The following is a 14,630-nucleotide window of genomic DNA, read 5'->3' on the forward strand; positions in this document are numbered from 1 at the left end:
AAAAAAAAAACTCTTCTCACTTCTCTCTTTCTTCTTGTTTCTCTCTCGTTCTAGCTGCTTCTTCTGCAAAACAGAAAAAAATGGCGGTAACTTCTAGAAAACCAAGAGCACCAGTGCTCCGATCTCTCTCACCATCTCCTAGATTTTGCAACAATAATTCCCACTCTCCATCACCTTCTTATTCTTCCTCTGGTTTCGCTTCTTCCAGTTCCAGTTTCACCTCTCGCTCCACCACCTTCTTTCACCGTGCCACTTCTCCGACACGTGTCAACTTATGCGGTCCCTCCTCCGCGTCGGCCTCGTCCGTTCGGTTCTCCCTTGACCGGTCGATTTCTCCGAACCGTTCCATCTCGGTGGCACCTCGAACCGGTGCTCCGACGACCGTGAAGAGGCAGGGCCAGCAGAAGCGAACCTGCATGTGTTCTCCCACTACGCACCCTGGCTCCTTCCGGTGCAGCCTCCACAAAGGATTCTCCGCCTCATCGCATGCCGCGGCGGCGCCGTACTCGCCGAATCGTCTCAACGCGCGTAGATCCGCCATGACGAACTCGCTCGTTAGGATTCGAGGCGTGGAAGGAGATCTCGTGAAGCGAGCTCTCTCGGCGCTTATTAGACCTTCATCGCATCAGCAGCGGAGGAGAGGCGACTTCCACCCGAGGCCTAGCAGGCTCTCCGTCATGTCCAAGGCCGATGAGGAGTGAGAGGTGCTTTGATCCTCCGAAAATTTTGGCTGTGGAGCCTTCTGGTTTCTGAAAGGTGAAGTCATCGATTTATCGATAACTGCCATGGACGTCGGATGGACGGTCGCAGGAGGTAGCGGATTCCGGTGAAATGGCTCGGTCACGTTTCCGAATTCCAATCAAGGAGTAGTGATGTGTATATACATAATGTAGAACATGTATGAATCAGTGGTAGCCATTGATGGCGATTATTTGAGCTGCTTTGACCTGATTTCGTGAAAAATCAAAACAATTTTTCATTAAAATAAAACTAACAACTATGTCCTAACTGAACTTTCTAATTAAATCCAGTCAAAACCTTGACTGATGTGAAATTATTGTTAGGCGTCGTTTTATTCTCCGTTCAATTGCTCATCTTAGCCGTACTCATTAATTATCCTCCATTTTCCCCTGCTATTTTCAATTTTCTACGTTGCGTAATGTCTGTCAAACTTTTCTTCATGTGTTCTTTCCGTTATACTCCGTCGTTCGTTTTTCGTGTGTATTATTTCCCTTTATCTGCATTTGGTTTGCCTGTGAGTCTCTCGAGGATCGATGCGTTTTCTGTTTATATCTTCTTTCTTATGTCATGTTGATTTGTGTTCGTTTTGCAGTGAATATAACTGATTTGATGAGATGGATATGCATAAGGATGAGGATGTAGAAGTTGACGGTGACGCATTTTCTATAGGAGCAGCCGATCACGATGAGATGATGATTAATGAATGGCGGTTTTGAATACCAGTATATGATATACTCTATTAGTCATGGGACAAAAAAGGAAAAGGAAAAAAAAAATTAAATCAACAAAACGAAACATAAACATTTAAATACCCTAAATTGATCACTGATTCCATGGATAGATCGCTCCATGAAAATCTATGGATGCTTAAACTATCGGTTACCCCTTAATTTCAGAGACGGAGAAGACGATGTTTTAAAATGAAATTTCTCATGAGTGAAAGAAAAAAAAAGGTTTTTAATTGGAATTTGAGAAAGAAAAAAAAAAGTCTCCCATCCTCCACCACAATCTCTCCGGCAAATCCAGGACCAGCCACTGCCTCCTTCTGCAAAGCCATCAGATGGAAGGACAGGAGTGAAAATATTATTGATTGTTATGGATTTGTTCTGAAATTGGAGGGATTAAACGGATATAATATAATAATATATTTATGTATAAAATATATGATTTTTTTTAATATTTATTATTACAAATGAGTGAAGCTTTGAAAATCATATAAATTTGATTAATAGTTATTTTTTTTTATATTTCATCGGTTTATTGTCAAATTATTTTAGACTAAGGGTTGTTTGGGTGAGCTTTTAAGAAAAGATTTTTTTTCGAGTTACTTTTTTAAAAGATCTTATAAAGAAGTAAAAGTAATTTTATGTTTGGATATCTCATGTAAAAAGGTTTTTTATCTATCAATTATGTTTGGGTATAATAATATAAAAGTATTTTTTTGTTTTTTATTATATGAAATATATTTTTTTTTAAGAAAAAAATTTTTTTAAAAAAAAATGTAAATTACAGCTTCTTAAAAAAGATCTTTTTTTATTTTATTAGTACTTTTACTTTTACTACTAAAAATTTGCCAAACATATTAAAAAATTAAAAAAAATTCATTAAAAAAAATTTTAATAAAATAATGACGTCCAAACATGGCTTAATTAGATCAAACTGACCTATTCAATTTTGAAATCTATGATTACAACACAATTAACCACATTATTAGTTGTGGACTTGTGGTCTTGTTTCAAATTTCAAATGTGTCTCTCCTAATCGATCTAAGCTAGGTAGAATAACGATTCAAATTCTCTAAACATCGAGTATTTTGGGATTTTAATTATATGTCTAATTATGAAAATAGTGGTAAAATTTGAAAAGATCGATACTAACACATTAAATATTAATTATTGTTTTATACGCAATCAATTTCAAAATGTATATGCAATTGGATATCCAGTAGCATTCCAATTAATTAAGCAGTTAGTATAGTGTATGGAAATAAAGTAGAAAAATATGAGCAAGTAAAAGTCATCGGGCTTAGTCTATGGGGATAAATTGGAACAAACTATGAATGAGATATGTATAAAGAGAGGGGTTAGGGGAAATTATTATTGGCCCTTATGGCATCCAAGGGTCATGATAACTGATAAGTCAATCAGTTAATTAGGAATTGACAAAGAGTCAATGATGCCACTTTCCTACGCCATACCATCATATTGCAGTTGCAATGCAAGCCTCTGGGTGATGGCCCCCCAAATTTTCATATACATTCAGTTTATTAGTCTTTTAATTTTTTATGAAATTTTATTTTATATTTAGTTTATTTTTTCTTTTGTCCCTTACGAAATTAAACGACCTAGTTCCGCCCTCATAAAGGGTGTTATACAAAAATATACACAATTGCTCTTTAAATAATCTCGATTCTCCATAAAGTTAAAAAGAAAAGGGGAAATAAAAACAAGAAAAGCAATTAAACATACAGTAGCTAGGAAAATAGAGCAACGAAATGGGTCCTCCAAGTCATTATATATCCATAGTGCTAGCTTGGTCGCACTATAATCTTAGCCTTTGAAAAAAAACTATATGTACGTAAGCTGATCAAATTAAAGGAGTGATATATAGAGGATAAGCAGATAAGGTTGGTGAGCTTGCGAATGTGACGTTTCACACTTGCATTACAAGGATATCATAATACCACTAAAATTTAAACTTAAGGCACTTTAATCCCTAATATCTATATTATGTGCAATGTATATGTGTCCTCATTATATATGCTATGCTTCCTCTATAAGCATCATTGACTTATTTGAACCTAATCTCTTAATTATTAAGAGTTAGGAGTATAATATATATAACGTTAACTAAGATGCCATGTTTTAAAAACTAATATTAAGAAATAATCGTAGACAAAAAAAAATATCAAGAAGACATTTATTGTAGTACTAATAATGCTAGGTAGTAACAGACTAGTAGTAGACTTATTTTAGATGAACTTAATCATATATATGGGCGCCGCCTTTTTAGATTAAGAAAACGTAGAAAATAGAAACTGGGATCTAAACATTAATTTTGTTATAGCAAATTAAATGTATGCGAGTTCAGTTTGGGATGGAGCCATTTCAATTAAAGTTTCAATTTCATTTTCAATTATACAATACTCCAAGAAGGCAAGAACGAAGAATCAGATGACTTTTATAGGAACCTGACTACGTGACCTTCTTATTTGGCCATTTTCATCACAGAACAAACAAATTTGATAGGTCCCCCTCACCCATCTCAGCTGAAAATACAATTATAACCTCAAAAGCTATGCTAATTACGTTATGGTGTATAGGTATCAAATTAAACATTCTATATATATTAAGATGTGTATAACTATATTAATGTTATATATGGGAGATGTTCATTGTGTATGTAATGATATTATTGGTGTTAAAATAAAATTAAAGAAGGCTTAATTAATTAGTACCGGGAATCTTAATTCTTGAATAATATATGTAGAGGTAGCATGTGTTTGATATGAAATTGAATCCAAAAGGATTAAAAATTTTGGGATGATCAGTGATCAGGGGGTAAAGGTGGTTGGGGTGGTCCTGTATATATATGGTGCTTGTGGATAGGTGGGGTCCTTGTGGAGTTTCGTGTGACAAGACCATGTGACTAGGTACATAACTCATGGGGTGCTTCTTGTTTGGATATGACGATGTTTGTGTCTTTCTGCTGTTTGCACACGATTAAATTAAATAATGGATAAGGGTAAATAGGATCCGTTTTGTTCTTTATGCTAGTATGTTGCATGTTGCATGAAGTGGTGTCAGCAATTAAAGGAACTCGCCCCTTTAATTTTGTCCATTAGAGGAGGATCTGTTTTTTGTGAATTATTGGGACCAAGAAGGCTTTGGAGATTTAACTTGGATTATGATTAACAAGAAGCTTATGTGTATGTGTAAGAATGTTTTCATGCACAATAGGCATGTTCAGTTTAGAACAACTTTTTATGTACCTTTATATAGTGTTGGTTCCCTAAGTTACTCATTATATATCATGTTCGCTTTTAACAAAATACATATTGAGTTAGGTGACTATTTGTATGAAAATGTTTGATTATAAAGATAATAGTAAACAATAATTAGATAATTCGACGCTTAATTAAACAGACTATTCTTAGTAGTTATTGAATTAGTTATCGATTTTTTTATCAAACAAACTAAAATGCCGGTGCGATGTGTGATTTGTGAACTTTTTTTTTTTGTGAACTTGCATGGGAATGAAGAACTCAAGAACAACCAATGGGAATGAAAATAGATTGTAACTTCTTTTATTTTTGGGTTAACAGTGGATTAAAATTTTGGGGTTCAGAATATGAGCAAAGGCCCAAAGAGAAGATGGACTTGAGCCAGGTGTTTAAACACAACATATATTCAAACCATTACTTTGAAGGCCCATGACAAAAAAACTTTGAAGGCCCAATATATGGTCATTGTTGGAGTTATATGACTTAAACAATTCCATGATCAATGCTACGTGTATTGTTCTCTAGCCAGGAGTGATTTCTCAGAATAGTAGGTTCTTTTCCATAAGGGAGTTATTAACATGACACTCACATTTACACCATTAAATATCACCAACAGCAATCGTCAAATTTTTACCATAACACAATCGTACATCAAACATTGCATGCCATAAGCAAGGAACCTGCAAACAAGAGAAAACATCAGGAAATGGTAAAATTTGGCATGAACTCTATAGAAGGAAAAATAATCAACCTCAACAGACTAGGAGTGCAAGGATTTAGAGTTGGTTGTGTCAACATTGTGAGAAAAGTTATTTCGGACAAAAAAACAGCTTTAGAGCTTGCAAGAATGTGGATGTGGGGAAACCCTCAAGGAGTAGCAGTTACTGAGATAGGGTTAAAGAAGATATTGTTTAGCTTCAAAAATAGGAGAAAAGGGTTATAGATACTCCAAAATAGTCCATGGAATGTGAGAGATAACTTGATAAACTTCAGACTGTGGACTGAGGGTGAATTAGTTTTCGAAGTTGATCTTGATATAATAGAGTTTTGGATACAAGTTCACGGCTTGCCACTGGATTACATCCATAAAGAAGCAGTAATTCAAATTGGGAACATGCTGGGAGTTCTTGCTGAAGCTAAAGATCCAAAGGTGGAAGGAGTTCTGCGGAGATATTTTCTGAGGATCAGAGTGGGGATCAATATAACAAAGTAACTCCCAACGGAATTTTGGTTAGCCAGAGAATCGTTACCACATTTGTGGGTTCATTTCAGATACGAGAGACTGTCGGACTATTATTGCTTTAATTGTGGTATCAGGGCCGATCTAATGCATCCATGGCTTTTGGTAGCTCAAAACAAGAAGGATGGAAGGAGAAAGAAGTTGAGGAAGAAGCGCGTGGATGGCAGAGCAGGAAAAAAGAGAGTAAGGGAAAACAAGATACTGAGGAAAGTATGATCAGAGCTTAACAGGTTTTGCAGCAGAAGTCCAGGAAAGTAGATTTCTTGGAAAACCAAACTGGGAGAGTGCTTGGGGAGGAGCAGGTACAAGTACTGCAAAATATCCCAGATTTTCAGGGAAGGAACGATAACACAAGAATATTAGGAACAATCCATCTAATTAATACTGCAGAGAGGAAGATGAGAGAGATTGTAAACAAGGGCGAAATGGAGAGGCAAGCCTAAGTTGAAGAGATTAGAGAAAAGTGTCAGGAGAATAGAAGATTTGGGATGAATATGGTGGAGAAGCCCATTAAAGAAACAAATGAAGTTCAAAAAGGAAAAGAGTGTGAAAAAAGCCCTATTAACCTTTTAAGGGTTGAACCAACAAAAAACAACATTAGAAGGGCTGGGCTGACAGTACAAGCATCTTCAGAGGAGGTAAACAGCTATACGGTGCAAGAAAAAGAGAATGGCGGAATAGAGAACAGAATTGAGGTCACCATAAGAGAAGAGTTGAAGAGGTTCTCAGCAGCATACATGATAAACACATTAGGAAGGAGTATATTATTCAAAGGGAAGGAACATCATGGCAACGCTGGAGACTATCAAAATTGAGAAGGAGAAAAATGGGAATATAGAGAGAAAAATAAAAATTCAGCTTTTGGTAGGGAGGAAAAGGAGGTGGGAAAATCAAATAATAAGGAAGGGGTGGAGTACTTTGTGGAGCTAGCTACTGATGAGGATGAAAAGAATGAAGTTATAAAAGAGGGTTTTGGAGAAACAACAGGATGGGAACTCCAACTTGCACGCAAAATAGAAACTGATTTGAGGCTAAAAAAAAAGAGGGAAGATAAAGGAATTCTTATGATATCTAATGCTGAGTGAAAAAAAGACAGGCTGAAAGAGGAAGCTCAGAACTTTAAGAGATCAAGAATGGCAGATGGTGAAGACTCTGTGAAGGCCAATGCATTGAGCTTAATTGCAATGGAAGGGATTCATAAAGTGAATGAAGAGGACCAAGAAATGAAGACCAACAAGGTGGGAGGCAATGGAACAAGCAAAGAGAAGGAAGAGAACTTGGTTATGATGACAGCAGAATGGGAACCAGGTAACTGTATCATGGCTGAGGAGGCGGGCCTATACATGCCCCAACCTCTGCCATGATCATACTTAGCTGAAATTGTCGTGGAGTGGCGGCATCCATGACAATTTATGAACTTTTAAATTTATGTAAACATAAAAAGCCGTCTATTATTTTTTTTATGGAAACTAGAGCTAAGGATATTAAGATAAAAAGGATTAGAAGAAGGTTACATTTTGATAAATACTTTTGTGTAGAATCTCAGGACTTGTCCGGTGGTCTATGTATTTTGTGAAAAGATAATGTGAATATTAATGTTTACTCTTGGTGTGACAATTATATTAAAACTAAAATTAGTGATAGCAAAGGCAATGGCTGGAGTTGTAATTTTTTGTATGGTAATCCTATTTTTAGGAATAGAAAAGGGCTGTGAAAAATGCTAATTGAGAGTAATATTAATCCAGATGAACCACAAGCCTATTTAGGTGATTTTAATGATATTCTTACACAAGAAGAAAAGATTGGACTGCACCCTAAACCTAAGGCTCAGGTGAAAGAGTTTAAAAATTTTGTTAAATTGGATAGAGCGCTGGTCAATTGGAGATGGAGAAAAATGTTTCAACACGCCACTTTAGAAGCCCTCCTAGTTGTTAGCTCTGACCATTGCCCTTTAGTTCTTAATCTTAATCCGGTTAAAAAAGTTAACAAGTGTTTTAGATATGAAGCGTTTTGGGACGACCACGAGAAATGTAAAGAAGTTATTCAAAAAGGATAGAATAGGATAAGTGCACAAAGATATAACTGGAATAGTTTTACTAAAAAATTAAGCATTGTAAAGAGGATTTAAAAAGATGGAGTAGAAAGACCTTTGCGAGGGTTGATTTGGAAATAGGCAAGTTAAAGGAGAGGCTAAAGGAGCTTTAAAACTCCGAGTTCACAGAAGATCAGCAACATAGCATAGCACAGATTAGGGATAAGATTAGTAAACTGTAGATGCAAGAAGAGAAATATTGGGACGCAAGATCTAGACTTAAATGGCTTAAGTGGGGCAACAAAAACACATTTTTCTTTCACGCTACAACTATTCAAATAAGAGATAGAAATAGAATTGATAGAATTAAGAATGATGAAGGGCAATAGATTCAAGGAGAAACTGAGATTTTGAGTTTAGTAGAGGATTACTTTTCAAGATTATTCAAAGCCTCTAATAAAGTGAATATGGAAGAGTGCATCAAGAAAATTCCTAAAAGAGTAACAGATGAAATTAATAAATGCCTTATGGAAGATATAAGTGATGAGGAGATTAAGAAAGCTGTTTTTAGTATGGGTGGTATGAAAGCACTAGGTCCGGATGGCCTCAATGGTAGGTTTTATCAAAAGCATTGGGATATTATTAAGAGGGATGTTTGTGAGGTGGTGAGAAATTTTTTTGTTGATGGAGTCATGCCGGATGATATTAGTGAAACCACCCTTATTTTAATTCCTAAAATTAAGAATCCTGAAAACCTAAATTATCTTAGACCTATTAATTATTGTAACTTTATTTATAAAATTATATCCAGGATTTTAGTGTTAAGATTGAGAGGTTTTTTAGGAAATATTGTATCTATGATAGAAAGTGCTTTTGTAGGGGAAAGACTTATTCAAGATAATATTATTATAGTACAAGAGGCTTTTCATAAAATAGATAGGAAAGGAAAAACTGCTATCGATATGCTAGCCATTAAACTAGATATGAATAAGGCTTACGATAGACTTGAATGAAGCTTTTTGGAAGAGATTCTCAAAACTTTTGGTTTTGAAGTGAAATGGATTAAGTTGGTAATGAGTTGTGTGAGGAGTGCAAACTATAAGATTAAAATTAATGAAAAATTATCAAATAAGATAGTTCCACAAAGAGGTTTAAGACAGGGAGATCCTTTATCCCCCTATCTATTTATCATTGATGCATAAATGTTTACTATTTTGATGAATGAGGCCCAGAACAAGAATATCATCTCAGGAATAAAATTAGCTTCTAACTCCTTCGTTAACGCACTTACTTTTTGCAGATGACTGTATTGTTTTTGTAGAGGCTAATGAAGAGGAGGTATACCAGATTATTCAAATCCTTAATTGTTATACAGAAGCCTCGGGCCAGAAGATAAATCTTTAGAAGTCAGAAATTTCTTTTGGCAATGCTATCCTAATCCAAACAAGGGTAAATATAGAAGAAATTTTAGGAATTTCAGCTTGAAAAAATCCGAAAAAATACCTTGGCTTACCAGCAAAATGGGAAAGATCTAAAAACCAAGCTTTAGCATGGATAGAGGAGAGAATAGAAAACAAAATTGAGGGCTGGAAAGAAAACCTTTTGAATCAAGCAGGAAAAGAGGTGCTAATTATGGCAGTAATACATGCAATACCGTCATATGCTTTGAGCGTAGTAAAGTTTTCTAAAATTTTTTGTAATCAACTGAGTGCAAAAATTGCTAAGTTTTGGTGGTCAAATCAAGGTAAAGGAAGGGGTATACACTGGAAAAGTTGAGAAAAAATAACAGCAGAAAAACTTGATGGAGGATTAGGCTTCAAGGACTTGGAGGTACATAATTTAGCTTATTTGGCTAAGCAAGCTTGGAGAATTATCAATAATCCGGATGCAACATGGGTAAAAAGTCTCAAAGCTCTTTGTTTTTCGAATGACAATTTTTGGGAAGCTAAGAGGAGCAAGGAGGCTTCATGGATTTGGAACAGTATTTTAGAAGGGAGAGACTTTTTGAGAAAGAAAGGTTGCTGGAGCATTGGTGATGGATCAGAGGTGAATGTATGGGCCGAGAATTGGATAGAAGGAAGTGGGAGATTAGAACTCCCAATTGGAGAAAGAAACATTAAGGTGAAGGAACTCCTGTTAGAGGGAGAGGGCTGGAATGTGAGGAAAATTCAGAATATCTTTTCGAATCAGGTTGATGAGAAATAATGAAGACACCAATAAGCCTTATAAATAAGCAAGATAGTCTGATATGGCCATATAAGACAAACAGAGAATATACGGTGAAAACAGGATATCATTTAGTAAAGACAGAGAAGATAACTCAAGCTCGAAATCAGGCATCATCAAGTACGGATCTAAAGGAGTTATGGAAGACAATTTGGAGAATGCATATTCCCCAAAAAATTGAAAATATTTCTTTGGAAGGCTTGTCATAATATTGTGGTTGTGAATTATAATCTATTTATAAGAAAAATTGTCAAAAATTCTACCTGTAGCATTTGTCAAGAGGCAGAGGAGACAGTGGAACATGCACTATTATTATGCCCATGCACTAGAGCAGTGTGGTTTGGATCTCAGATTCAATGTTCTCCCACCCCTAATAATGTCACATCTTTCGCGAAGTGGTTACTAGCAATAGTCAATAGATTGAAGGCTGATGATGGGTGTGGAACACAGAGTAGGATTAACAGCTTGGCTTTCATAAATTGGTCTATTTGAAAAGCTAGGAACTCTTTTAAATTTTAGCATAAACAACTCAGCCCAAAGACAACAGTTATTACGGCGACCAGCAAAAAAGCAGAATTCAGGCAATCAACAGAGCAGAAAAAAATAAAAGTAGGAGTAAATAACAGACACAGAAAACGAATTACCTGGAGGCCACCGCTAGATGGTTGGATGAAGATTAGCATTGATGCAGCGTTTGATAAAGAAATTGGTCAAGCAGCATCGGCAGCAGTGATAAGAAACTGTGATGGCAAGGTTCTATCTGGATCTACAATAAACTTCAAAACAATATTTCCATTAGCTGCTGAAGCTCATGCCATGAGGGACGCCATGATTCTTTATAAAAATCTGCAATTAGGAAGATGTTTAATTGAAACAGGTAATTTAGTACTAGTCCAAATAATTAAATCAAGAAGCAAGTTTTGGGAGATTAATGCAGTGTTAAATGACATATTCGAACTGATAAATAATCAGCCAGAAGTTGGTCTAACCTGAACCCAAAGAGAGGGTAATGAACTGGCACATAAAGTGGCAGAAATGACTTCTTTGAGAGCTTTGGGGCGATCATGGTGTGTGAGATCTCCAAAGGAGTTAGCAAGAATCATCAAAAGAGATGAAAGGGAAGCTGCTAGTGTCAAAAGGAAGATTTTACAGGCCCAACGTAATGCCCAAATGAAATTCAGAATTTCGAAGGAGATCAGAGGTTGATAGAATGGACAGTAAGAAGATCGCCGGTGAAGCATGGTTGCGGCCTTATATGCTTTTCCTCCTTCCTTTGTGGCGGACCTTCATGCGGAAGAGACGCCAACAGAGAGACCTATGTAGACTTAATTTGATTGCACCTATGTTTGATCCAAATCATTAATTAAATGGAAAAAGGAGCTTGAAATATGTTCGTTGCAATAAGGGAAGATAACAACAATGGGAACATTTTCCAGCAAATTGCAGTGGCGTTGAAGTGGAGAAGAATTAGTTTAGGATCTTGGGTTGGGTAAGTCGGGGTTCGGGTAGGGTTTCTAGGCTTAGTCCAAGACAAAAAAAATTCCATGATCATGACAAAAAAAAAAAAATTCCATGATCGTTGTCCAATTCATTTGAGGTACTTAAGATTGGGGGTTGTTCAATCTACCTGACAAAAAAAAAGTAATTCCATGATCAATCCATTTGGTCGAGTGATTGATTCACTCATCCGTTTAAGTAAGTATTAAGGATTCGAATTTTATTTTATACATATAGTAATTTATTAGCAATCGACAAACTCTTTGATTCGTAACGAATTAGTCTTTGACCTATTAAGATAGACGATACCGTGAAAAGAAATTTCATGACCAAAAAAATACGACTTAAACAATTTGTTAAAAGTTGACTATTTTCATAAAGTTAGTAGCAAATTCCATATAATATTGATGACTGAATTCCAAACTAAAGTATTTAGCGTATTCTTGCAAGTTGCTTGGAACCGTGACATGTCACATTAGACATTAGTGTTTGTCGGAGCGGTGGAGTGTTATTTTCTGTCATTTAATTTAAGGTGGACACACACACTTGACACTTGGTATACGGATCTTGCTTTTATGGATTTCATGTTTATGAAGATTTCTCCTTTTTTCGTTCTTCAATCAATTCCTTCCCAAACTACTGAAACAACCCTATCTCCCATTCATTCATTTATTTACTTTTACACTCCTAAATTCAATAACACTGCTACTCCAATTAACTAAAATGATTTTTTCTCAATTTATTTCTTATCCACATACCATTTCAAAAATATATGAATAAAAGCACTAATATAATGAGTAAAAAAATATAAAAAACTATTACTACAACAAATATTATTATATTATAATAGAAAAATCTAAAATCTTATAAAAAAAAATTTCGAGTGATAATTCTTTGATGTAAGACTATTTTTGAAGTATCGGTCTATGAAACTCAATTTATATGTAATAATTTGTAGTCCGATAGTAAAAAATTGAATAGTTGAAGAACAAGTTAATTAGTTAGAAAAAGTTCAATTGTTCCTTGTACATAGAATAACAATGGCATGGTGATACTACTGGAAGAGTCGTCTCTTTCTTAAATTGTTGAACAAAAATTAAAAGTGGAGCCGTGGAGGTTTTTCATTTTTCATATTCAATGATACGCAAAGCATCCATGTCTCATGTTTTCAGCAAATAAGAACACATTGAAAAGTATCTACCGAAACCGCAATCGTTTTCACCATTATTTTCAACACATGACATTTAACATAGAATGTGTTGCCTCAATCCCAGTTTTTTTTCCCAACAAATCAACTTTGAAATATAATTAAAAAACGACGTTTAGAGGTAACAATGTTCTCCGAAAGCGAGATATTTTTTGGTACCCAAACGTGTTTGTGATACTTATTATTTGCTGAAAATGTGGCTCTCATATCTATTCTATGGTTTTCAAGTAATGAGGCTAATTTTTTTTGTTATGGAAGTAGAAGTGATGATATCCTTTAACATTATAATTTTTGGTATTTTTTTAAAATTGTGAAAAGTATACAAATTGAAGGGTCTGATTTCTGTACCTAAAATCTTTTAATTTTTTTTAACACAAATTGGATCCGATTTGTGTATCTCTCACAAATCGGACGATCCGATTTATGTACTTCTAGAAATTGGACACGGTCTGATTTCTGTACCTCTAATAATGGAACGGTTCGATTTCTGCTTTTCTAATTAAACGATTCCATATTTAAGTATAAGTGTATAACACCCCAACAATCCATATTTTAAAAAAAATACTACTACCACTCCAATATTAAAAGTAAAAAGTTCAAGTAATGAATTGGCCGAATGTTAAATTGAGGGAAGCATTTATATGAAAGAAAAAATGTACTAGTAATATAATGGTAAAACATATTTAATACGTATTTTAAGAGCATGCAAAAATTGAAAGCAATTTAATTAGCTTACTCTTGTCTTTTTTATTGATTGCAAGAAAAGTTGGATTTTGTGGCGGATTCTGGAATGGAATAATAATAAAGAGAAGAACTAAGACTAAGTTGCACGTTGTGGCGGAGTGAGAGTCACATAAAGTAATAATATTACTATTACATAACCCTCCCTCGGTCCCTTACTCCACACAACCAAACCAAACTAAAAACTCTTTTCTGTTGTGTTGTGTTGTGTGTGTTTCCTCGTTTGTCTGTGTCGCACAATGGTGAGCTTGAAAGGGGGAACAAGGCCACCATGGGTGGGGCTGGGAGCTTCCGTGTGGGTTCAGGTGGCATCGGGAAATGGTTACACTTTCCCGCTCTATTCCCACTCTTTGAAGTCTGTCATGGGCTTCAACCAGCAGCAACTCACTCTCCTCGGTGTTGCCAACGACATCGGCGAGAATGTTGGTATTCTTCCTGGACTTGCTTCCAACAACTTCCCTCCATGGCTTCTCCTCTTCATCGGTGCTCTCTTCTCCTTCATTGGCTACGGCCTTCTCTGGCTCCCCCTCAGCCACACCCTCCCTTCTCTTCCCTACGCCTTGGTAACTCTCTCTCTCTCTCTCTCTTTCTTTCACATTTTTTTTGTTAGGTAGCAAGGCACCGGTCACACCGAATATTCCTTAGTATCTTAAATGGAGATTCTTGATTTCATTATTAACATGTAATCTTAGATTAATTCAATCTGTTGATCTAGGTCTTTATTATTATTATTGTTCTATTGCATGTGTTGCAGCTATGGTTTTCCCTGGTTGTTGCAACCAACAGTTGTGCGTGGTTAACCACCGGGATTCTTGTAACCAACATGAGGAATTTCCCTATCAGCAGAGGCACGGTGGCCGGAATCCTCAAAGGTTACGGCGGCCTCAGCGCCGCCGTCTTTACTCAAATCTACGGCATAGTTCTTCACAATTCATCCTCCAAT

At 35.7% G+C, this 14,630-nt stretch overlaps 2 protein-coding genes and 1 long non-coding RNA gene across 4 annotated transcripts in view; 2 read left to right on the forward strand and 1 right to left on the reverse strand.

The window, feature by feature from the left end:
* Positions 1-6: 6 nt before the first annotated feature.
* LOC107458662 (uncharacterized) lies at positions 7-1,939 on the forward strand. Of its 2 annotated transcripts, XR_008002706.1 has the most exons (2): positions 7-898; positions 1,334-1,939. XR_008002706.1 is itself a non-coding variant. In XM_052254363.1 (1 exon), the coding sequence occupies exon 1, from the start codon at positions 81-83 to the stop codon at positions 699-701; it is 621 nt and encodes a 206-aa protein (XP_052110323.1). In that variant the 5' UTR covers positions 7-80; the 3' UTR covers positions 702-1,075. The 2 variants fall into 2 exon arrangements, 1 of the variants encoding a protein (XP_052110323.1); XM_052254363.1 differs by lacking the exon at positions 1,334-1,939 and having other exon boundaries at positions 7-1,075.
* Positions 1,940-4,996: 3,057 nt separating this feature from the next.
* On the reverse strand, positions 4,997-11,706 carry LOC127741479 (uncharacterized). The gene is made up of 3 exons (XR_008002642.1): positions 11,232-11,706; positions 10,887-11,088; positions 4,997-5,424 (listed from the first exon to the last, which is right to left on the reverse strand). It is a non-coding gene; the product is annotated as an uncharacterized LOC127741479 (long non-coding RNA).
* A 2,068-nt stretch (positions 11,707-13,774) lies between these two features.
* Positions 13,775-14,630, forward strand: part of LOC107458646 (protein NUCLEAR FUSION DEFECTIVE 4) — a 2,395-nt gene continuing 1,539 nt past the window's right edge. Inside the window, exons 1-2 of the mRNA XM_016076867.3 lie at positions 13,775-14,250; positions 14,442-14,630. The exon at positions 14,442-14,630 is cut by the window's right edge and continues 680 nt beyond it. Of these exons, the coding sequence (XP_015932353.2) occupies positions 13,927-14,250; positions 14,442-14,630 (513 nt within the window). The 5' untranslated portion in view covers positions 13,775-13,926. The remainder of the gene's footprint in view (positions 14,251-14,441) is intronic.

The sequence above is a fragment of the Arachis duranensis genome, chromosome 1, assembly GCF_000817695.3.
Source record: "Arachis duranensis cultivar V14167 chromosome 1, aradu.V14167.gnm2.J7QH, whole genome shotgun sequence".
Lineage (NCBI taxonomy): Eukaryota > Viridiplantae > Streptophyta > Magnoliopsida > Fabales > Fabaceae > Arachis > Arachis duranensis.